The 25,407-nt window shown below is 47.9% G+C and overlaps 1 protein-coding gene across 1 annotated transcript in view; it reads right to left on the reverse strand.

The window, feature by feature from the left end:
* The window catches only part of hiw (MYC binding protein highwire), a 287,002-nt gene that overhangs the window by 195,050 nt on the left and 66,545 nt on the right, over window positions 1–25,407 (reverse strand). Inside the window, exons 20-23 of the mRNA XM_065451052.2 lie at window positions 18,951–19,065; window positions 11,903–12,149; window positions 4,576–4,654; window positions 2,952–3,026 (exon numbers count right to left, since the gene is read on the reverse strand). Of these exons, the coding sequence (XP_065307124.2) occupies window positions 2,952–3,026; window positions 4,576–4,654; window positions 11,903–12,149; window positions 18,951–19,065 (516 nt within the window). The remainder of the gene's footprint in view (window positions 1–2,951; window positions 3,027–4,575; window positions 4,655–11,902; window positions 12,150–18,950; window positions 19,066–25,407) is intronic.

Raw genomic sequence — 25,407 nt, forward strand, 5'->3', positions numbered from 1 at the left:
AAGCGTCACACACTGATGCCTTCTAGCCATCGCAAATCACTGTCGGACACATAGCTAATCAAACTGCTAAGCATGACTGTTGGAACGCGAGCAATCTGGCACTTGCAGTGCAGGCCATAGTCACCGATTCGCAAGCACGCACAAGCAACATGACGAGGAAGAGCAGGGAGCACGCGCACCTGCTAGAGATTAACCGGAAGTCGTAGGTTCTTGTTTGACCAATCAACAGAGTCTGCTCCTGGTGACATGACAACGAGCGCTGTGGATACCAGAAAGGCCCGGAAAAGAGCACAAAATCATTATTTTATTTTATGGTGTGCCCGTGGCGCGTAACGCTGCCACATTTGGCATCGTTGATTGTGATGGCATTCTGAACTTGATGCGCGTGTTTACTTAATTGTTTTAAAAATATCGGAGGGGGTTTAGGGGCCCTTGAAAGGGGCATGAGCCATTTATTGCCTTACGTGATAGACACATTTATATTTATATATATATAAACTTTATTTGACAGGCAAAGCTTTTAAGGAGACTGGTCGAAGAACCCTTGTCCAGGGCCCTACTGGCCTCTGCCACATGCCTGACCTGGTTAATTAAGGACTTTTGTCCTGCCAAGTCAGCATGGGCGAACTGTGCCTCCCACTTCTCCATTGTGTTATTGCTATTTGGCCTATGAGAGTGCTTAGTGCACTCTCAAGTTACATGTATTTAGATGCGTATGCCACCGCACCAAGGGCAGTTGGCCCTATAGCAAGTGGCATACATGACATTTAGCAATTTTAGATGGGGTAATACGTCAGTCTGTATTTTGCACTGATTGGTGGCCTCTTCTCCACTAAAAACTTCATTTCTGTCGTTGTAATGGGGAGGCCACGTTTAGAAAGGCATGAGCCACTACTTAAGGGAATATGAGCCATTCATTGCCTTACGTGACGGACACATTTAATAACAGAGGTGATAAGTGAATGTTTGCCTTACGTGACGGACACATTTAATAACAGAGGTGATAAGTGAATGTGTTTGCGTACCTATCGATGACCACTGATCAGGACAATAAATATGTTCATACCTTTGTTCAAAATTCTGTGTCCCCTCTGTGTCATGCGCTAAACAGCTTCGCTGGTCATCCACCTTCACAGAGTCAAATAACTCACGAAAATTTTTATTTCATTATTTCATTATTTATTTATTTATTTACAGCGCCACCCTTAATTCTGAGCTTTACTGCTTGACAGCATGTGTGATGAGTGACAACTGGCACAGGATCAAATGCCTGCGAGTTTATGGGAATTTTATGCAGTATAATAAGGCACATGCTGGCAAGGACAGCTAGTGGGAATTACTAAACTTTCCAAGTCAACATGAGCCAAATGTTTTAGCATAACGGCTTACTAGTCTAGCTTTTTAACACTGAGAATATAATTGCAATGTCCTAACATAACAAATTAACCCAACTTGCTAATAAATGCATGTGCATATCATTATTTGATATTTGAAGCTAAGTATTTTAATTTCAATTCATATTCGAAAACTTTGATATTTGCACACTCCTACAAATTTGAAAAGCTGCAGCCCATAAATGGGGTCGACCCTTTGGTTCGGTCCGTGTAAAGGCCACACTAGATAACTCTAGATAGTAGATACCACTATACTAGATGGCTCTCACCATCTAGTAGTGGCATGCAAAAGTACGCAGCGTACGAAAATTCGCCGATGTGTGCGTGCAGCATCAGGGCAATGAACGCAATTGCTTCTATGTTGGAAATTTTTTTCCCCAAAATTTTCGGCTGCCAAGTTGGGGGTGCAGCCCTTAAACGGGTGCAGCCTTTACACGAGTCTATGCAGCAGTTTGAATAGTTGCAGTATTTGCATAAAACACAACCAGAAACCTCCCATGTGAGAGAGGACTTTTTACTGATAGAGTGTTTAGTTGGCATACTTGAACCTACACTGTCTGTACACTGAATTTAGGTGAAATGGATTTCTGCGATTAAAATGCATTGTCATGCGACCTTGTAGTAATCGAGCAACCTATTACATTTATGCAAGGCACACACAGCCACGACTGCACAGAAGCTCATCACACCGTGCAACTATACCAGTATGCTGCACATCACTGCAATCTGACCTCTGACAAGCCTGTTTTTAATGCTCCTTGGGCAAAGTTTGGCTGCAGAACTTTTTTGAACGGAATAGTAAGCCAGCTCAAATTGTCTCCTAATTCAGGTTGCATGCTATGCCTGGCAAGAAAGGCTGAGAAATAGAGACTGCAATCAGGCTTACATAACTAAGGGCATGTTCCAATTCTGGCCAGCATTGGAGACAGTCTACGTTGACAGCCATGAAGACTGCTTCCAGGTAAAGTAACAAAATGCATGTGGAAGTCATCTCTGTGGCTTGACGCAACCTCGTGTCAACAAGAAAATGCTAACAAAAACGCACATAACCACTATGTTTTTAGCTTTTTCATGTGGGGATCTATAAAGAGCACAACACAGCTTACAATAGGCGAATAGGAAAGCACGTATATGTCCTCATGTGTGCAGACTACTTTCCCTTTGAGTTTCTAAGCATCCTGTTCAGCCATCATCTTCTTTGGACAGAAAAGAAGCCTGCATTGTTTTTTACTTCAATACTGTCTTTGCGCAGCTGTCTTTTTTGCCGGCTTTATCAGAGATGGAATGAAACTTAAGAAGGCCACTGTCTGCTTAGCTGTACACTTAGCTGTCCACTTAGCTGTCTATGGCAAGTATTGGAACACCACCTTAGAAGGAAAGTTTGTGAGACTGAGACTTCACAACTCAAACTAATAACATAGGGTACTAGAAAGAAATGCACACAGGGCATGACTGCGGATCACTGAAGAGCTGGTGTTCTGAGGCAACAAAGCTATTGCAGTGCAGTAAGTGAAGACCACATAAGGCAGCTTTTCTGAAGCAAATGCAATATCTCACCTCCACAGTACGTTGTAGATGCTATCAAGGCAAACAGCGTGGTTCCTGAGGTCTATTTGGTCTGCCGAGTTAAACCTAGAAACAAACATGTTTGGTTCTTATAGAAGTGAATTTCCATAACTGCAGAGGGGAAAAAAATATAATACCAGTACTGAAGAAGTCTGAGCAATCTTGAACCACAATGCATGCAGGAAGTGACACATGACAATTAACACCAGATTAGCAACAGAGATGAGTCACACAATGTCTAGTTCCATTTTACAAAACAGTGTTTTGTAACGTCATAAGCCAAACAAAACCAAGACCTCTAAACCTCAAGCTAGATTCTCATCCCGCAGAAAATCCCGGCACTGTTTACCTACGTGCTCAGAATTACAGTTAAACCTCGAGATAACGAAGTCGGTAAAATTGCGTTGTTGTATCGAAATTTCATTCTATTGAAATTCGACCTTTTATGCAAACAAGTACAGTCGCCAATCTATTTTTCTTACACGGAAAGGGGCTGCAGATTTTTTTAATTATTAGGCAATCGAAAAAAGCAAATTTGAATGAGGAAACAATTCATTTTGATAAATTTGGGAGTCGGCGACGAATGAAACAGATTTATGCCACATACGTCTACGACATCTTCTCAGGGGTACGAATTAAGCAAAGCCAGACATGCTTTCACTTGCACTCTGCCCTTGCGAATGTTAGCGCTGTCCGCACTAGGACGAAACTATCAGGAAAAGCGCCGGCAGTGGAGAGCGAATGCTTCGTCTGCCTTTCACTCCAACAGGTCAACAAAACTTGAGATTATGCAACTTCCAATACTATATGCGTAGTAAGACAGAAGACAGCTTACATGGTACCACACTGTCTTGAACCGCCCACTCTTTGCATACACGGCAGATTACCTCCAAAGCAGGGTGCGCAGCTGCGTATTCACTCAGCTGCACTTAAAGGCACGCGCAGCCATGGCTGAGGTGCGTGCCAACTTACCCCCGTGCCCTCGTGCCTTCACCCTCGTGCCCGCTCCCCTCCCCCTATCCCTCTTTGCTTGGGCAGGAAAACGGCACTCACGAAGCCACCATCTTTCTTCGCTCACCCTCGCACACTTTTACTCGCACTTCAAGCACACGGGGCACGATGGGATCTTATTGCACTTGGGCTTTATATGAAACATTGCAGCTCCACTGCAGCGGTCGCTCTTGTCGCGCGATTTGAGAGGTGCATTTGTAAACAGCCACCTGTATTTCAATCATTAGACTATCGGCATCCACGGAAGTTTCCATTTATTGTTTCGGCATTCCTTTGCAGTGGCAGTGAAACTTCGTTATAATGAAATGGCATACAAACACACTTCGTTATACTGAGGTTCTAAATACATGGTGTGCTATGGACAAGAGGCTAACATAAGTTAAATACTTCATTATATCGAGGATTTCATTATATTGATGTTCGTTATATCGAGGTTAACTGTATTACACAGAACTCAATCAGGACTGCATTTCACTTACATAGATTGCACTCTTGTAATTTCAGTAATGATGAAGTTAAGAAAAGGTGTGAAAGAATAGTCTAACAATACTTCACTTTTAAAAAGGAAACACTCAATTCATTATAATTCCAAAAGAGTCCTAACCCTTTGCAGCTGCCATCAGCACGATTGATCATTAGGCACTTGAACTTGGATGCTTGTTCGGTGTCTTTTGAAATGATTCCTGGAATGACAGTCATACACAATGATTAGTCAAATCATGTAGTACTGGTAAACATAAGGTTAATGTTCAGGTTGCCAGCCAACATATAAGCCACTAACCGAGTTGACCACACAGATCAAGATTAATGCTGAAAAGTCATGTTTCCAGGAAAGAAAACTTAGCTGAGTTAGTGATCTTAATGCAGCAACATTTGCCTTGCCATGGCAAATAAAACATTTATTGTGTGCGAACTTCTCCTTCTGGACAACTATAAACCAGTACAATTGTGGTCCATACTTTGGCGATAACTGTGCGACATATATATTTACTTCAATGGCAATTTCCCACAAGAGCAGTGATAGAAAGACCAGGTTGATGGTTTGAAATGATAGCATTGCTGTAATGTACAGGTGCTTGGCCACTCTCCTGTGAGCATGGAAATAAATTACTACAGAATAAACTAGAGAAATCCCACTGGACATGCTCCCACTGCTCACAATCGCCATTAGATGGCCACACACAAAAGGGCACAACAAATATTATTCTGCAAAGGAAAGGATGATTACCTGAGGCCACTTCCTATGTCAATCACATTAGGACATAACCATTAGAGGATACTGACTGGCCAAGCCCATGGGCAGAATGCTCGTAAGTCCAGTGAAGCAATTAACTGGATGCTAAATCACGCTAAAGGGATACATAATCACCAAAAGTGATCACACAAGAATATGTTTCAGTTTTTGCATAAGAAAGCATAAAAGCATGCTTTATGTAACTGTGTGATCCCATTCTCATATAGCGTTATATTCTTTGGTCTAGATTATGTGCTCCAATTTTGGGTCATGCAAACTCCCAATAATTTAAGCAACAATCTTGGCTGCAGAAAAATTTCCAGTTAACCTTACCTGACCACAGTCAGTCAATGTAAGCATGAATGTATAGTGTATGGTTGTGCTACAGAGGTGGCATATACAGAAACACTAAAAGGAAAAGAGACAAACACAGAACACAGTTTGTTTATTCGCTTATGCTTGTCATACATACATACATTTAATAGACAGTAAAAGACCACAAGAACAAAGATGCAGCTAAAAAATTGTGATAGCAAAGTAACAAAAATGAAACCGCATAAAAAAATTGATAAGCGAAGCAGATGCTTCAAAGACATTGTGCAAATTACCGTATTTATCCGAATCTAGGCCGACAGTTTTTTAAAAAATAATCATATTCCAAACTCTAGGGTCGGCTTAGATTCGAGGATGTTAAAAAGCGCGCCAGTTTTTAATTAAAACTGCTAAATATGGTGCATAGCTAGCGCCATCTAGAAAAGTCAGTATCGCGGCCACTACTAGCCGTGCCAGTAGCCAACCGTACACAAGCGAGGTCGCCATTTTGAGCTGTGTCGTGTCAGCTGTATCGATGTGCAGCGTGGTGTTATCACAATGGCACCAAGCAGGAGATGGCACTACAGTGCCGCTTTCAAGCGAAAAGTTGTGATAGCCGCAGAGGCATCGTCGAACCTTCAAGCCGGGTGGGACTTTGGCGTCGACGAGAAAAATGTCCGTTGTTGGAGGGGACAACGACAGCAGCTTTTTGTGTGCGCCGCAACGAGGATGGCATTTGGCAGACCAAAGAAAGGCTGTCACCCCAAAGTGGAGACAGTTTTGGCCGACTTTGTTCGGACGCAGAGAGCAGCTGCCCTTCCAGTGACAACAGAAGTGCTCCAAGCGAAAGCTAGAGAACTTTCGAGGAAGCGAGGCCTAACGCCAAAGGATTTCAAAGCCAGCCGGGGCTGGCTTCAGAAATTCATAAAGCGCTTCGGCTTCAGCCTCCGATGTCGCACTTCAATCACCCAGAAGCTGCCAAGCGATTTCGAAGAAAAGCTGAGAGCTTTTCAGCGCTACATGCTGCGAAAGAGAGAAGCGGCAGGCTAAAACCTTGGGCAAATCGGCAATGCCTACCAGACGGCTGTGTATTTTGATATGCCAGTGGCGTACACCGTGAATGAAAATGGTGCCAAGGAGGTGAAGGTGCGCTCTGAGGGCTACAAGAACCAGTGCACAACTGTGATGCTGTGCTGCACAGCTGATGGACATAAAGTCCCTCGTTATATGATATTTAAAAGGAAGACATTGCCTGCTCGAGAAACTTTCCCAAGAAATGTCATTGTGCGGGCAAATGATAACGAGTGGATGACGGGTGCGATGGTGAAGGAGTGGGTTAAGATTGTGTGGCGACGGCGTCCAGGAGCCCTTTTGACAAAGAACTCGCTCCTTGTCGTCGACTCTTACTGTGGCCACTTGACCGACGTGAAGGCTGCGCTCACCCAAGCGAAGACGGACCTCGCTGTCATACCAGACAGCATGACGGGCCAGTTGCAGTCACTTGATGGCTGCATCAACAAACTTTTTAAGGATCGTCTGCGGAAATATTACCCGGACTGGTTGACTGACGAAGACCACATACTGATGGCAACAGGCCGCATCAAACGTGCATCGCTATTGCAGCTGGCGGGCTGGGTAGCTGCAGCGTAGGACGACATCCCAGGTACTTTGATCGTGCGCACCTTTAGAGAGTGCAGCATATCTAATGCGGTTGATGGTACCGAAGATAGTGCACTGTTTGAAGGTGACAGTGACAAGGAACATAGCGACATGATGATGAAGCAACATTCACTGGGCCCGAAATAAATCGGTGGTGCATGCAGGCACCAGACGGGGTGGTTCCCTAGTTACGGGACCCATATGTTTCCAGCAGCTCCTGGCCCCTGTCCGTCAGTGCGAGCTGAATCGGTAGGGCGGGGCTGGATGACAAGGTCTCCCATCGCTCAAGGGGTTGGGGATTGGGGGTGTTGGTGGGAAGGGGAGGAGGGGGGGTCTTGAGTTCTGTGCACTCTGCCAAGACGTGCGGCAGGGTGCCCTTTTCTCTTCTGCAAAAAGGACAGAGCATATCGTATTCCGCAGGGTACATGCGGTTCATCAGTACGGGATGCGCAAGCGATCCCGCCTGCGCTCGACGCAGGATCGTCTGTTGTTGCCTGGTGAGTTTGGGGTGCGGTTTTGGCAGTCTGCACTTTTCTTCTCGGTACATCCGGGTAATGTCCCGAAAGCTGGTAACCGGGTGCGGTAGCTCTTCCGGCTCGTGCTTGGCCCCGATTGACATTTCTCGGGCATGGTAGTCGGCGATGGTGTTGCCTGCTACCTGCGAGTGAGCCGGGACCCACATGAGCTCTATGGCTCTTCCCGGAGGCTTGTGCTTGGCTAGAATGGCTCGGGTCGCGGAGGAGATTACCCCCCTGCGGAAGCTTCTGTAGGCTGTCTTTGAGTCGGTGACTACGGTGTCCACGCTCGGCTGTGCGAGTGCGAGGGCTACGGCCGCTTCTTCGGCAACTGCGGGGTCTGTTGTCTTCAGGGACGCGCTGACGATCAGCCTCTCTTTTGAAGTAACTACCACGGCTGCACGGTCACTGTGTTTTCGGAGCGAGGCGTCCGCGTAGAGGACCCTGGGGTTCTCTTCCAGCTTACGGGCTAGGGCTTTGGCTCGCGCGGTGCGCCTCTCGTCGTCCATGTTCTGGGGAAGGGGTTTTGTCTGAATTGTCATTTTCCAATCTTCCGGAAGGGCCGTCTTGATGGGTACTGGCTCGATCTGCCACCCTATCTTGCGTAGGACGGCTTGTCCGTGTTCCGTGTGACTGAGCCGGATTCTCTGATTAGAGAGGTGGGCTTCGATGAGCTCCTCCACCGTGTTGTGGGCGCCCATGTCTAGCAGTCTTTGCGTGGACGAGTATATGGGCATGCCCAGTGCTTGTTTCGTTGCCTTACGAAGCATCGTGTTTAGGGTGTCCCTATTCGCCTTCGTCAGCTGGAGATACGGGGCGGAGTAGGTAACCCGCGACACGACGAACGCGCGTACCATGCGCATGGCATCGTCCTCTTTAAGGCCTCGGTTTCTGTTTGATACCCTCCGAATCATACCAAGTATCTGTTCAGTTGTAGTCTTGATCTTTGTGATGGCGGCCTGTGCCTTTCCGTCGCTCTGAAGTAGTAGGCCGAGAATCCTAATCTGCTGTGTTGGCTTGATGGTCGTTCCAGCAATCGTAATAATCACGTTCGGCGGCAGCTCCTTCTTGGTTTTTCCCGGTTGGATAATGAGCAGCTCTGATTTCTGGGGAGCGCAGCTCAGTCCGCACGACTTTGCGTACTCGTGCACGGTCGTTGCCGCCCGCTGCAATACTTCCTCCATCCAGGCATTGGATCCGGCTCGGGTCCACACCGTAATATCGTCGGCGTAGAACGCGTGGTCCACGCCTTCGATTTGCTTGAGTAGATCGGGCAGAGGTAGCAGGGCCAGATTGAAGAGCAGGGGCGACAAGACCGATCCCTGAGGGGTGCCCCTATCGCCGAGCTCGACAGCGTCCGACTTCTCTTCCCCTATCCTGATGGTCGCCGTTCGGTTTGACAGAAAATCTTTTATGTAGCCGAATGTCTTTCTGCCACACCGGGTTTTGTTTAGATTCTGCAACACGCTCGCGTGGGACACGTTGTCAAACGCTCCCTTCAGGTCGAGGGCGAGTATCCCGCGCGGCGCGTGCCTCGTTGCCGGCTTGACAACCAGTTCGTGGAGTTGGATCATCACGTCTTGGGTGCTGAGATGTTTCCTGAAGCCATACATCATTTCTGGCATCTGATCCGTTTCTTCGAGGTGCTTCTGCAGCCGGCGAAGGACCATGCGCTCCATCACCTTCCCCACGCAGGATGTGAGGGAGATGGGCCGCATGTTGTCTATCGTGAGGGCTTTGCCGGGCTTTGGAATGAAGCGGACCTCGGCGTCCTTCCATTCCTTCGGCAACTGCGAGCTCTCCCAGGCTTCGTTAATGTGCTCTAGGAGGCCGCGGGCCGCTGTACCGCTCATGTTACCGAGCAATTTGTAAGTTATGGCGTCCCTGCCGGGTGCACTTCTCTTGTTACTATCATCTATTGCTGTCCACATCTCCATCATGGTAAACGGCCGGTCCAGTTCTTCGTTGTCGGGTCCTTCGTACCTCTCGGGCACCGGGTACTGGCCCTTCTCTGTCTTTAGGTACTTGGCCTTCAGGTCTTCCAGGAGCCTGCGGCCGTCTGCCTTGTACGTGTTCAATACTTTAATGAGGTTGCGATTGGTCGCAGTTTTGCTACTCAGCGGGTCGATCAGATGCCTCAAGAGACACCACGTCTTCCACGTCGAGAGCTTGCCCTGTAGGCCGTCGCAGGTCTTCAGCTAATTTTCCTTACATAGTTTGGCCGTGTACTCGGCGATCTGTTTGTTCAAGACTGCTATGCGCTTGGCCAGCTTTCTATTGTGTCTCTGACGTTTCCACCGCCGCGTCAACGAGTGTCGGGCCGCCCACATGTGGGTCAGTCTGGCGTCCACGTACGGTGTCTGCGACGTCGTCGCGTTTTCTTGGGTAAATTTATCTAGAGCCTTCTTCTGGTCCCTCGCCCAATCGGTGTAGGTCCTTTGTCCTTCAGCCTGTCCTGTTTCTTCCTCGGATGCCTCTTCTTGTTCTTGGGTAAACTTTCTCATCATGTCCCAATCCGTGATCCGCGCCGTCCCCAGTACAGCCCGATATCGGGAGCCTCGGATCGTGATACCGATCACGCTGTGGTCCGACCCCAGGTCCACTTCTTCGCTTCTCCAGGAGACGTCTAGCGTGCCCGATAGCCACGACAGGTCTGGTGTGGTGTCCCTAGCGGCGCTGTTGCCTCTTCTGGTGGATACGTCCGGCTCGTTCAGGAGGGCCATCTCGTGATGCTCCATTGCTTTCGCCAATGCTTTTCCTCTCTTGGACTGAAACTTATAGCCCCACGTTGTGTGAGGGGCGTTAAAGTCGCCGAGAATCAGGAGCGGCCTGGTCCTCGCCAACCCTTTCGCCTGGCTCACGATGCGGTCAAATTCGTACTGCCGTTGTGACGGACGGCAGTACGCGCTCATTACAAATAAATTGCCCGAGCTGCCGATTTCTCTAGCATGAATTTCGACCAGCGTGTGCTCGCACCCACCCTGCGCCGTGACATGTTGAGTTGCCGCCACGTTGCTGCGGACGAGCACCGCCGTCCCGTTCTCCGTGGGGTCCGTGTAAGTGACGTACCCCGGGAGTCTTGGTTTCCCGTTTGTTTCTTGTAGCGCAATTACATCGGGCTTGTTTTCTTGCCCGTCAATGTGTAATAATAGTTCCGCTTCTTTGTTGCGAATCCCTCGGCAGTTCCATTGGTAAATTACTGTGGTATCCCCACCGGTTTTCTTCTTGTGCTTCTTAATTGGCTTCTGCATCATCCTTTCCGGACGTCTCGAGTCGATTGCGCCTTTTCGCGATCGCGCCTTTGATTTTTTCGGACCGCTCCTTTTTCAGGGACGCGAAGCGGTTCCTCACCGATGTTGAGGCTACTTTTGGCGCTATGCGCCAAAACATAGCGACAAGTCTAGCAGTGACGACGACGTTGAATGAGCTCTGCACGTTCAGATTCAATAAATGTTGTTTGCATTTTGTGAACGCTGTCCTCGCTTTTTTTGTTCGGCCTACATTCGAGGTAATATATATATTACCTCGAATTATATATATATATATATATATATATATATATATATATATATATATATATATATATATATATATATATATATATATATATATATATATATATATATATATATATATATTGTTGGCTTTGGACTTTCGGGGGTCGGCTTAGAATAGGGTCGGCCTAAATTCGAGTAAATATGGTATCATCCTGTGCAAAATCTTCCTCGTTAAAAATTTTAAGGTGTCGAGATTTAAGCCTACTCAAGAAGCCCCTACACATGTGCAGCCAAACTGGTCAGTCATGTAAAAAGATTCCATAATTTTACTTCTCATTTTGTCCTTTCCTGCATAAATCAACTTTTTGTCCCATCAAACACTCCACTACGCTGGGATTTTGAACAATGTACAGCTAAATTGCCCAATATTGGTATCGTGCCTGCTATGATGTCATTCTCATGCTGTCAAAATATTTTGTTCAGGCATTGACCCATTTGGGCTACTATGATCTGCCACAGGAGAGTGGAATTTCATAAACAAACTCTTGTTGTTCATCTCGTTTTTCTGTTAGTGTCCCTGTGTGTACCATTTCTGCAATGCACCTATACACTATACAGTCATGTCATACCAACCACCCCTGTCGAAGCAATTCTGAAAAGTGCAAGCAGCCTGGTCACTGGGAAAACAGTGGGGATGCAGGACTTGAAGCTCACCAAGGCAACTGCGGTTGGCAACCACGCTGCAGTGGGCCAGGCTGGAGGCACTGGTGAGGAACTCATCAAGCTTGACAAACGTATGGTCACCCGAGGCACCAACCCAAGTGGCCCTGCGGCCACGCTTCACACCAATGCCTGGCATGGCACCTGGTACAGCATGCCAGAGGCTGTGCCCCTCTCCACTGATGCTGCGACGTCGCCCACTCCCGCTTTCCTCCCACGTGCCTCGGCCCAGCTGGCCTTTCTGAGATCAATAAATTGAGGAACAACGTTATCGCAGAAAGCTGGGCAGGCAAAGTTGCTAAACGCAATCGTAGGACATATTTATACTGTTCAAAAGATGAGACAAAGTGCACATAGTATTCCTACCTGAATCTTGAAAGATGAAATTGACTAGCTGATTTGGAGGATGTGTCACACGTACACAGTAAGTAAAGTTGTTATGGGCATTTTTCTCCTCAGCTTGTTTTATTTTTTTCCCCACAATTTGAGCCTTGCTGCAATTGTAATGCTCTCGTACAAAGCAATATTAGTTGATTTCAGTGCCTATACTGTATACTCTTGTGTTTATTGTCTTGTCCTTCTAGTGTTGTTGACATATAGATTTTATGTTTCTGGGAAACTGCTTCCTTCAATAAAATTTAGCACATTTGGGCAATTGCATTACCACTGTTGAGTTCTTAAAATGTAAAAAAATAAAATAAATGCTACATTATTATGATCAGAATGTCGACTAATGTCACATGCAGCAATTGCAGCCAAGTACTCAAGAAAGGAGGTGCAGCCGCACCAACGAGGCAACGCACCAAAAGATGATACAGAGCTACCACCAACGCTGTCCGCGTTCCCTACCATTCACGCCGAATGCGCGCAGTTTCTGAAACTACAGCCAGTGGCTCTGATGGAGGCTCGGCAAGTTTTGACCTTGGAAGAAGAGTTGGTCTCACTTGTCATGTAGCGTCGAAAGCCGCCGCCTCTTTTTGCCTCACTACATTTTCCATACAGTATGAGTTCCTGTTGTAGATATGTGTTTACTTGTACTTGTGTTTACACAAGTGCATCACGTAAACACATGCACGCCACATCTACAATACTGGTGATCACGGACTTTCGAAACTTTGCACCTATGTGCTGGCTACAGTGAGAATGGAATCCACCGGCGACTCCAGACAAGTCTCCTCCGACCCCACAGCATGCCAAGCAGTCTCCGCCTTTTCATTCTGCTTCCAACATTCTGGCCAACTGATACCTCCCTCTGGCTAGTGCAAGTCAACAGCCAGTTCGTGATGGCTCAGATAACATCACAGACTTCAAAATTTGACCATATTGTGTCTGCACTTCCTCTAGAAATTGCTGGGGAAATCCGAGACCTTATTCTTACTCCGTCCATGACAAACCCCTATGACATTTTGTTGGCTGAGCTCCTCAAGCATACTTCGTCATCGGAAAGGACAGCGACTCCAGCAGATACTCTCAGCTGAAGAATTAGGCGACTGAAAGCCATCACAGCTCTTGCGCCGCCTTCAGCAGCTTCTCGGTGATAAGGCTGTCTCTTTCAATCAAGGCCTACTCTAAGAACTTTTCTTGCAATGCCTGCCTTACATCGTTTGCGTGGTGCTCGCCACTGTAGCTGGTTTGTTACTGGCTAATATCGCGTGAATTTCGAACTGCGTGATGGACGTCGAAGAGTTTGACTCTCATTGTGTATCGACTTATTACGCTACATGACGAGCGAGTCCAACTCTTTTTCCAAAGCCAAAACTTGCCGAGCCATCGGCAGAGGCAATGGCTGTAGTCCCAGACACTGCACACATTCAGCGTGAACACGGGGGAACGCGGATGGTGCTGGCTCCATCTCATCTTTCAGTGTGTTGCCTCGTTGGTGCTGCTATAGAGGGGGAAAAAAAATGTGACACACACTACTATTTTCATAATCAGTTCCTGTAAATCAACTATTCATTCTACCAATATCTTTAATACTTCGCTCTCCTGAGCACCTTTTTCTGAGCTTTTTCTTTATCTCTACTTTTCTATCACTTTAACTCCCCCTCCCCTCACTCTACAGCGTAGGGTAGCAAACTGGATCTAACCATCTGGTTAACCTCCTTGCCTTCCCCCTTCCTTTTGTCTTTCTCTCTCTCTCCCCTGAGCACCAACACAAGTCATTCTCTCATCAACCATGCTTTCTTCATCTGTCATACCTTTTTGCACAAGTTAACATTATAGGAAAGTGGAGAAGCCTGTTAAACAGAACACAGATTCTCTTTATCATTGACTGTTTTCATAGTCAAACATTTAGTGCCCAAAACAAATAGAGTGAAGGAAGTGGTGTTATGTATAAACACAATTCTGAATACATTGAAAAGGCCGCCCTTTCAGTCTGGCAAACGGGAAAATATTTCGACATCCTACACAAAGCGACAACCTTCTGTGGCAGCACAGGCAAAGCTATGGAGCTGAAGTGCACATTTTGACTCTCTCCCTAACGTGAGGAAGATAGGAGGTCGTTTTTCTTCTTTCTTTAGGTTGGGCCAGATTTTTTCTTTCTGAAGGAACTACTGCAATCAATATTTCATGTAATACATGAACAAAAAGTGGAATGAATGCTCTTTCTACGCATAAAAATTTTATTAATGAGATGTATGTCATAAAAAAGATATAAATTACCAGAATCAAGATTGTGGGATAAATTTGAACAAAGTTTGTAAAGACACGCTTGTATCAGCTAAGAAAAAAAAGGTAACAAGTATTATGAGATATACAAAACTTATTGCCATCTCATAGGCACTATCTCCGAAAAAATCAGAATTTTTCATTGAACAGGTATTCCCCTACACAAATTTAACTGCCAGCACTACAGTTGGGCATGCCAGGCTGCGGTCGCCGATGTTCCGACCTGGTTTGCATCGTCGATGCTCTCACAGTCAAAGCGCAACGAAAAGGCAGCACCCTCAGACTCGCTGCTACTCGATCCATTGATAAAATCACCCACAGACGCACTGGAATTGCGACATCTGCTATCTTTCGAAGTGCATGCGCAGCTACCAGAGGCGGCCATTTTTGCTTTCTACTCGTTAAAAAATTACCACCTGGCAAGAAAAAAGCGAACTGCTTAGAAAACAAAAATATAGTTCTCCTCCTTCACATCTGTTGGCGCAGCATCCCCGTGAGCGGCACGGAAGGTCTCGAAAGCGGCATTTCAAACCATCAATAGCAGGCGGCCATTTTTGCTTTCTACTTTGACGATCGTGAAAACTTCGGAGCGTGTTCAAAAATCATCACCTCGCAGGAAAAAAGCGAACTGCTTAGAAAACAAAAATATTGTTCTACTCCTTCACGTCCAATAGAGCAGTGTGCCCATGAGCGGCGCGGAAAGTCTCGAAAGCGGCTTTTCAAACCATCAATAGCGGGCTAACAGTGCCCAATGGGCGCAGTTGGGAAAAAGTTAAAAAGAAGCTTTCTTTGCCTATCATCCCGTGCTTTCACCTGGATTGGTCAGTTGGTTGGTCAGTTTGTCTGTCATTCGATCAGACATTGGCTGGTTTCTCGCAGAGTAGATTTCTCCTCATTCTTTATAAAAAAGAAGTGCATCCGGCGGAAGCACTCAAATCTCCGCCCACCAGCATAGCAGCCCAATGCTCTAACCATGAGGCCACAACAGCAAGTATACTTCTATCATGCAAACTACAAGCTAGCTCTTTCAGATGATCACCGCGTAATGATTATGATGATGATTTCAATACTATGGCACATACCCACAATGGGGATTGGTCGAGAAGCGGGCGGTACATATTGTGTTAACGCACACTAGCTATTTGAGATGATCATCACATTTCGATAATTATGATCTCCATACTATGGTGTATACCTACAACAAGGCATCAGCCAAGAAGTGGCCGGTACATTTAAAAGAAATAAAAAATGAAGAAATACAAGCCAATATAAAAGTTGTCACATTGCATAGACCAGGCACGTGACAGCACACACACATGAACACCGCTTTCCTTTATGCCAAGGACACGGGAACGAAATGTGCAAAATTATGGCACTTCAATAAATGATTCACAATGGCTTCACTTCACATAGATTCCATGATTTGCGTTGTATATCCATAATTTTTTTTACTACATTCTTGCATGTAGTCTGTGAATGTAAACGTACATAGACTACATAGCATCAAACAAAACATGCCAATTTTTTTCTAGATATTTTTAATAAAAAAAAAACTTGCTGAAGAGAAAGATTTCTGTTTTTTGCAATTTCTAGTTTTCTGGTTTTCCTGGTGTCCATGTCAGGTTTTCCTGGTCCTGCAAACGTTTTCCTGGTCCTGCAAACAAGTATGGCGTCGCCAGGTTGCATTAAATATAAGCGACTGTTTGCAAGCTTATCTGAATTCACTTGTCAGGAGTCAATGAAGACAGTGGTATGTTGTCAAACGTTTCATTGGCTGCATAATATTACGCGGAAAGGAGCTGTGTTGTGTGTAACTGACACCACTAGATCAAGTATGTCACTGGTCCTACATGAAGGCGATGGCCACCTCAATGCAGGCAGCCTGACCGTGTACAGCGAGTCTGCCAGGCTTCAAACACAACTGCGCAATTAGAAGCAGTACATAAAATAAAGGGCCCATTATAATTCCATGGCATACAGGGTTGGCATTCTCGGTTGTTCACTGATACGAATATAATAAAACGCTGGCGCGCATTCAGTTTCTCATCTTAGTACCAGCAAATCTTCTCCGTGGTAGTCGCACGCAGCATTCACAGCTATCACTGCCAATCCTATTGCGATAAGCATCTTCGAATATCTGTTTCACAGTGCATGGTGCCATCGAAAGCATAGCACACACTTTTAACAGGCGATAACCGAAACGCACCGCCATTCCCTGATGCAGACTGCAATCGTGTGTTTTCCGGCCGCTAGATCTTACGTGAAAAGGAAAAGGTGTGAAGCACATGTGATCGAGAACGGCATATAGCTGCCCGCCTCACATGAAAACAACAGTGCACAGTTTCTTATTCCAGTACCAGCAAATCTCCGCTACTCCAGTACCAGCAAATCTCCGCCCAGGTCCTCGTACACTGTATTCACAGCTATCACTGTCAAACCTATTGCGATAAGCATCTTCACCTATCTGTTTTACAGTGCGTGGTGCGTAGTGACATTGGTAGCGTAATGCATGCTTTTAGTAGGCAATAATCCAAATGCACCACCGTTCCCTGCTACAGGTGGCGCGATGTGGGCATCACCTTTTGCTTTGGCAGCATCCAGCATCACCCTCTTCGAACACCACGCAATAGGAAAACAACAAGACGCGTCTCAGGCTGCCGGAGCACCACCAGCTCCACATGTCGGCGTCTCATGCCAAAACGATCTGCGCGACGCTTCGCATTACATAGATGGCAACAATAGTTGAGTCTTTTAGTTACTTTGGATCGTACGTTCTCCTGGTTAGTATGCTTTTTCTTGCAGTTTTTTCTAAAACATATGAGTGAGGTTCTACTGTATACGGGCAACAGCGTTCCTTTTACTGTGCAAAAACAGTGTGCTTGGCCTGATATTCATGAGAGTAAAAAAATTGCTAGCGCACCACTGAAACAAAGTGGTAGAATCCGCGTCGCCATAGTCATCAGCGAAAATTGTACGTCAATAGCAGCAGCACTAGAATGCATTGTGTTTGTACCCATCTTTAAAGACTTTATTCTTGTGTTTACTGCCGTGCATAACACCACATTGGCCGCATGCCTTCAAAACTGCGAAGCTGCCATCCATGATCGCGTCGAAAGTGGCCACGGTTTCTCCCACAGCAGTTGTGGCAAACAGTAGTTTCATTTCAACTTAATATATGCATTGGCTGCTCAGCTTCATAACTGTGTAGTCGCCATTCATGATCGCACTGATAGCCACCATGGTTTTGTCTGCAGCGGTTGTGGAAAACAGTAGTTTCGTTTTAACTTAGTACACTAGTCTGCCACCTGGCTTCATAACTGCCTAGTCGCCATTCATGATCACATCAATAGTGACCGCGGCTTTGTCCACGGTGTCTGCGGCATACAGTAGTTTCGCTTTGACTCGGTGCGCACGTAGGCAGTGTGCCTTCAGAACTGCAAGGTCACTGTTTATTACTGTGTCGACAGCGGCCACCGTTTCGTCCGCAGTAGTTGCGGCATACAGCAGCTTTGTTTTAACTCAATGCAAAGCTGTCTAGGATGAAGAGCACATCACGATGGATGCACAATCTGTTGACAACCAGCTCATTGGCGAAAAAATAATGGGGATGTGCGCGCGGCAGTGAAAAACATGTCTCAAATGAAGGCACGCGCCACAGGCATGCTGCGAAGGCAGCCGCGAGGCCTTTGCAGTTTCAACCATGAATGAGTCATGAGATGGTGAGAATTGCAGTTTCCGGCCTGCTTTTGTGCTGAATGCGCTGGTAAAGGTAAAACGTAAATCGCTTGCAAAATAATGGCACTACTTGGTGTAGTAACACAATTGCAGAGGCTCTGCCCACATAGCTATGGCTTTGCTATGCAAGTTGTTATCAGGTATAGTTATTGTGGGCCTCAAGGAACATAAACAACACCATGCTGATAGAGAACTTATTATATGAATTCATCACTCCAAACACATCAGGCACAGGGCTTACTCATAGTATTCCAGTGCACTTTCCCTCATGTCTTCGTGCTGTTATCGTAACATGTTCACTATCAACACACCAACTAGACCCCTTGTCTCGTTTACAATACGCTGACAAGAACACACTCTTTACTCAAGATGGCAGCCCTTAATGATAAAATATTTTTAGCCTTACAGTAGTCATAAATATTATCCATCCACACAATACTTCGCATTAGTTCTGTTTTAGAATAAAACAGCACTGTTGACTGTTGACTCTTGAAGGAAAACAGTGGCACCTTTAAGCTGATGGCATGAGATAAACCATCAGTCATGTGACACATTGAAGATGAGGCAGACAGCATGTTTTCTACCCTTTTCAGCATTCTCCCCCCCCCCCCCTCCCCTTGCGGTGTCCTTTACGCACCTGATAGCTTCCACATGTGTAGACTTGTCCACACACAGTTAGGAACACTGAGTGATTGCTTCCTGCTGCAACTTGCGTGACAGTTGGCAGTGCGTAGACTAGTGTTGGTGAGCCCCTGCACAACACAGATAAGGAGGCCGTGATTTCACAACACCGTGTCTACAAAAAATATCAGCAAAACATTATCCAAGTTCCCAAAGTAAAAATGTGAAGCAAAACCAATGGGTGAGGCAGATATGCAAGAATAAAACTCAGTGTTCAACAGGGCACCGTCCAATTATGAGAGTCCTTTGACAGCAATGAGCCAATTTACAGTGGATCTTGAGTGTCCTGAAAACAGTAACTAAAGGTATTTATCTATAGCCATTGCAGTCAAAGCAGTGCCAACAAAAAAAGGACATTACAAGCAATTACAATTCACTTCTTATTCATAATGGCAGACAAGACTGGTATGAATGTGTATGCACATCCCCATATAAGCAATGCATCCATGCTTCAAAACTGCCTACTATTTGCTGTAGAAGCAGGACCCCAAACAGTGAAGCACTACAAATAGAGAAAAGTACAAGGCTCCTTCTAGCAGTAATAAAATGGAGGGCAGGTGATCGCCTGCCTCCAAAAACTTACAAATGTTTCCTCAACCTGTTCTGTTTAATTGCTTTAAAAAACGTCAGCTGCTAGTGTTTACATGCAGTGTACACTGCTTTTAAAGGGGCCCTGAAACACTTTTTGAACATAAGAGAATGTTGCAGATCTGTAAACGAGGCTCTTGTGAACATGTGAGCCAAATATTAATGCACTACACGCAAGAGGGAGTTTACAATCTCGTGTCAAAAGCAGTGAAAGATTTACTCTCTCCTTCACAATGTCGTCTTACAGCTACGTCGCAAGCAGCCAAGCGAGCCAACAGTTATTGGCCAATTTTATAATTGCGAGAACGTTCTCAGTGATACTATTGTTGCTAGTTTCAAGTTAAATAAATGAAAAGTACATGTGCCTGCAATTTTTAAATGAGAGAAAAATAATTTCATCTTTGCACTGCCGATTTACACATAACAGTTGAACGTAGCTGCATCTGCTGGCAGAATGACTGAAGGCAGTGAAAAGCACAGATTTCTCATTTAAGTACTGTCATTTGCTCCTTTACTGCCTGCTCCATGCTTATGGCAATCGCTGCTGTCTGAACGCCTGTTTCATCTTATTCCGCACTCCTCTTTGCTTCATCATCACTGTTACTTGATCTTGGCATATCTGCTTGAGACATTGCTATCGGTAAACATTTTAATTTGGCAAATACACTGACAGAACTGCACAAGCAGTTCATAGGCACTGCTACCTACTAACAGTAGGCAGCAGTGCCCCCTATTGAAACTAGATTTAGTGCCATGGCTGAGTGATTTAAAATGGTGACTTTCAAGTCCAGTGAATATAAATTTGCTAAAGGGAGCCACAATGTGCTTTTATTTTTCTACTTGTTACCGTGCAATTTCAAACCAACAAACACACACCAGCACTCACACTATGCTTTAATATTGTTACGTGGTAGTGACGGGGAAGAGAGAACACAGTAGCAGTACTGTGAAAGGCAAAACTAGCTTTTATTGGGCAAACCTGTGCCCACAAAACAGGCTACACTTAAAGCACAACGATAGCGGCGAACACAGTCGGCGATCGTCGAAAATCTGATCAGCGGTTCAAGCGCGTCGGCTTTTATAGAGCAGTCGTCGAATGTTCCAGATTAATCTTTGGACCCGTGTGCCTTCCACAAAGTTTGTGGGGATGCGCGACCCTCGCGCCTCCCCTGATGTTTTTCCCGCATAGCGCGTCTCCTGTAGTGCGGCTTCGCCGCACATGCGGCGGTCCGAGTGGTACAGGCGCAGTCCGAGAGATGGCGCTAGTGTTGCGCGGCTGCGGGGTTACCCTCGGCGGGAGAGGCAAGGCGCGCGCCCTTGGCTTCGAGACAGCAAGCGGGCTGCACGTGCAGCAACGCTCTTCCCCGGCGGGTCGCCGAAGCAGCGCGGACATCCCGCGCGCGCGGCGACCGATGCATCTGCGAGACCGCCTCACGTGGCCGCCTTCGAACGCGCCACGATTCGCGTGACTATACACGCGAACGACCCGGCGTTGGGATCCAGCATGGGGCGAACATATTCGCTCGCTTCCGGTGGCGGTGAGTCGGACTTCTAGATTTGTCGCGCGCCCATCGGCATGTTTGTGGATAGCAACTCGGCTAGCAGGCATTGATGTATGAAAGGTGCAATAAATGCCCTTGTGATTGTGTGCACTACTGTGTTGTCGTTCCTTTGTCCCAAGAGTACGGTGTGAGATATCCTCCATCAGACCCCACATCTGGCGCCCAACGTGGGGCTCTTGGGGCATCGGACGATAATTTTAAGTGTTGCTTCGTTCGAGACCTTTGTTTGAACCGAAGCGTAGGCCTAGCGTGGATTTTGATCGCTAGCGTCGGCGGCGTGCTTCTTGAGCGAGGCGATGGTGGCTGCAGTGTGTTTGAACATGTCCACATGCTAAGCCTTTTCGCAAGTGTTTTTTTTAATGACATTCGTCAGTACGAGAGCCACGTGGTCTGCATCCTGGGAGAGCGAGGCTGAGCGCCCGCGGAGCAGTGGCAAGCCTGAAGCGAGTGAGTACGGAAGCCTCGTGGGTGGTCCGAATTTCCTATGTAAATAGCTTCTTCTATCTCTTTGACTCGGATGAAGTCGCGGCTCTGGGAGCCGGGTGGCCGCGGGCCACGGGTGCCACTACGACTGGTATTGCGGCCTGGCACCGGGCGCTTTAACACCGTCTGGGACGGTGGGCGCCGTCAACTCGGATGCTGTGTGCACCGAGCGGAGTAGGACCACCTCACAGAGCTGACGTCTCCTCGCGGCTGCCTGTTTTGCGCCCATTTTGGGTGTTGTTTTTGGATGCCGGTTGTTGTCAGGGTAGCGACGCTTTAGGCCTAAGGCTTTACGAAGCTGCCTGTCGCACGTGGAGGGACACAACCTGGTGGACCGTGGCGTTGAGGCGTTGCAATTTGCTTCCCTCATTCTATTTAGCCTCGCACGAATTGAAATTGCTCGTTCGACTCAAGAAAGCGAGCTTCGTTCACGTGAACTTAGCATCTGAGTTGCTGCCCGATCTTTTGCTAGCAGAGTTGAACATCGTACCACGTGGGCGATACGCATGCAGAATTCCTCTCCCTTGCACTACTTTAGTGTTTGCCGAGTGTGTTGAGTTTACGCAGTGTGATTGGAGTCACCCCTGGTTTGCCGTCACCTGCACATCGTCTGCGCTGCTGCCCCGGACTACGATCGAGCCACCCCGGGCGATGGTGATGCTGTGGCCAGTTCGGCGCGGCGACTTCGGCGGCCTCCTGTATCCAGCTCACAACCCTCGGCGGCGGACAAAAGAGCCGGCGGTCACCTACAGCTATGGCGGCTCTTCCCAGCAGGGCGCGTCGGCGTGAGCGACGCTTGCTCGTGCCGACTACTGCGTCGTCGTTTCCGGAGTCCTGGCCTGGAATCGTGCCGTCCAGTCTACAAAGCTGCTGCTGTGACCGGCGGACGCCAGCGGTGCACCCGAGGACAATGTCGGCTCGCATGCTATGGACAGCGTGTGGACATTTCTTCGGCGCGACCACTGTTGCATGTACTACCTTGTTCGCGAAGAAAAAAATGTTAGACCGTGTCACAAGTTTCGCCGGAATAAGAAGTGATTTAAGGTTGGGGGGATGTGGGGATGCGCGACCCTCGCACCTCCCCTGATGTTTTTCCCGCATAGCGCGTCTCCTGTAGTGCGGCTTCGCCGCACATGCGGCGGTCCGAGTGGTACAGGCGCAGTCCGAGAGATGGCGCTAGTGTTGCGCGGCTGCGGGGTTACCCTCGGCGGGAGAGGCAAGGCGCGCGCCCTTGGCTTCGAGACAGCAAGCGGGCTGCACGTGCAGCAACGCTCTTCCCCGGCGGGTCGCCAAAGCAGCGCGGACATCCCGCGCGCGCGGCGACCGATGCATCTGCGAGACCGCCTCGCGTGGCCGCCTTCGAACGCGCCACGATTCGCGTGACTATACACGCGAACGACCCAGCGTTGGGATCCAGCATGGGGCGAACATATTCGCTCGCTTCCGGTGGCGGTGAGTCGGACTTCTAGATTTGTCGCGCGCCCATCGGCATGTTTGTGGATAGCAACTCGGCTAGCAGGCATTGATGTATGAAAGGTGCAATAAATGCCCTTGTGATTGTGTGCACTACTGTGTTGTCGTTCCTTTGTCCCAAGAGTACGGTGTGAGATATCCTCCATCAGACCCCACAAGTTCTACACCATTCGCGTTACGCGATGAAATCAGATAACGCAAGGTTCGGCGACAACAGACAGCCGGGTAGAAGCATCGATGACTTTCCAGAAACATCGGAAACATTCAGGCGCGTCCCTCGCTGTGCGATTACAGTTGTCAAGCGGCGAAACGTGGTCGCCCGATAAAGATAAGTACACGTGTCAATACCCCCCTCTTAAAAAGCATCGACCCGATGCTACATACAAGCGAAATAAAAACACCCGTAGCAAAGAAAACAACAACAAAAAATAAAGAATTTCGTCAGCGTCCGTAAAAGGGTTTAAGGCGCACCACGTGGACCACTTCAGATCGTTCGCGGCGCCACTGTGAATACGAAATGCCGTCTGGCACGACCTCATGGTCCAGAGCGCCAATACGTCGGATGACCTTGTCGGGTCCGAAATAGCGTCGGAGTAGTTTCTCACTGAGTCCTCGTCGACGTATCGGTGTCCAAACCCAAACACGGTCACCGGGCTGGTACTCAACAAAGCGTCGTCGGAGGTTGTAGTGTCGGCTGTCGGTCCTCTGTTGGTTCTTGATCCGTAGGCGGGCGAGCTGTCGGGCTTCTTCGGCGCGCTGGAGGTAGCTAGCGACGTCAACATTCTCTTCGTCAGTGACGTGGGGCAGCATGGCGTCGAGCGTCGTCGTCGGGTTCCTGCCGTAAACCAGCTTAAACGGCGTGATCTGTGTTGTTTCTTGCACCGCCGTGTTGTAAGCAAATGTCACGTACAGCAGGACGGCATCCCAGGTCTTGTGTTCGACGTCGACGTACATCGCTAGCATGTCGGCGAGGGTCTTATTCAGCCGCTCCGTAAGACCATTCGTCTGCGGGTGGTAGGCCGTGGTCCTCCTGTGCCTTGTCTGACTGTATTTCAGAATGGCTTGGGTGAGCTCCGCTGTAAAGGCCGTTCCTCTGTCGGTGATGAGGACTTCTGGGGCGCCATGTCGAAGCAGGATGTTTTCGACAAAAAATTTCGCCACTTCGGCTGCGCTGCCTTTCGGCAGTGCTTTAGTTTCAGCGAAGCGGGTGAGGTAGTCTGTCGCCACGACAATCCACTTATTTCCGGTTGTTGACGTCGGAAAGGGTCCCAGCAAGTCCATCCCGATCTGCTGGAATGGTCGGCAAGGAGGCTCGATTGGCTGTAGTAATCCGGCTGGCCTTGTCGGCGGTGTCTTACGTCGCTGACAGTCTCGGCATGTTCTGACATAATGGGCGACGTCGGCGGTCAGGCGCGGCCAATAATACTTTTGTTGTATCCTCGAGAGTGTCCGGGAAAAACCGAGGTGTCCAGCGGTCGGATCGTCATGTAGGGCGTGCAATACTTCTGGACGAAGTCCTGATGGGACAACAAGAAGGTAGTTGGCGCGGACTGGTGAAAAGTTCTTCTTCACGAGGAGACTGTTTTGAAGCGTGAAGGAAGATAGTCCGCGCTTAAATGCCCTGGGGACAGCGTCGGTGTGCCCTTCCAAATAATCGACGAGGCCTTTAAGTTCCGGGTCCGCTCGTTGTTGTTCGGCGAAGTCTTCCGCGCTTATTATTCCAAGGAAGGCGTCGTCATCCTCGTCATCTTGCGGCGGCGGGCCAATGGGGGCGCGGGATAGGCAATCGGCGTCTGAGTGTTTTCATCCGGACTTGTATGTTACGGTGATGTCGTATTCTTGTAGTCTGAGGCTCCACCGTGCCAGCCGTCCTGAGGGATCCTTTAAATTCGCTAGCCAACACAAGGCGTGATGGTCGCTGACGACTTTGAATGGCCTGCCATATAGGTAAGGGCGAAATTTCGCTGTAGCCCAAACGATGGCGAGGCATTCCTTTTCGGTTGTAGAATAATTGCCTTCCGCTTTTGACAACGACCGGCTAGCGTAAGCTATCACGTGTTCATGTCCATCTTTTCTCTGGACCAGGACGGCGCCGAGGCCTAGGCTACTGGCGTCAGTGTTCCATTTCGGTATCGGCGTGATCGTCGAAGTGCGCAAGTACGGGCGGCGACTGCATGCGTCGTTTGAGTTCGTGAAATGCCTCGGCCTGCGGCGTTTCCCACTTGAACTCGACGTCGCATTTAGTTAGCTGCGTCAGCGGCTCAGCGATGCGTGAAAAGTTCGTGACAAATCGCCTGTAGTAGGCAC

This window comes from Dermacentor albipictus, chromosome 3, assembly GCF_038994185.2.
Source record: "Dermacentor albipictus isolate Rhodes 1998 colony chromosome 3, USDA_Dalb.pri_finalv2, whole genome shotgun sequence".
Lineage (NCBI taxonomy): Eukaryota > Metazoa > Arthropoda > Arachnida > Ixodida > Ixodidae > Dermacentor > Dermacentor albipictus.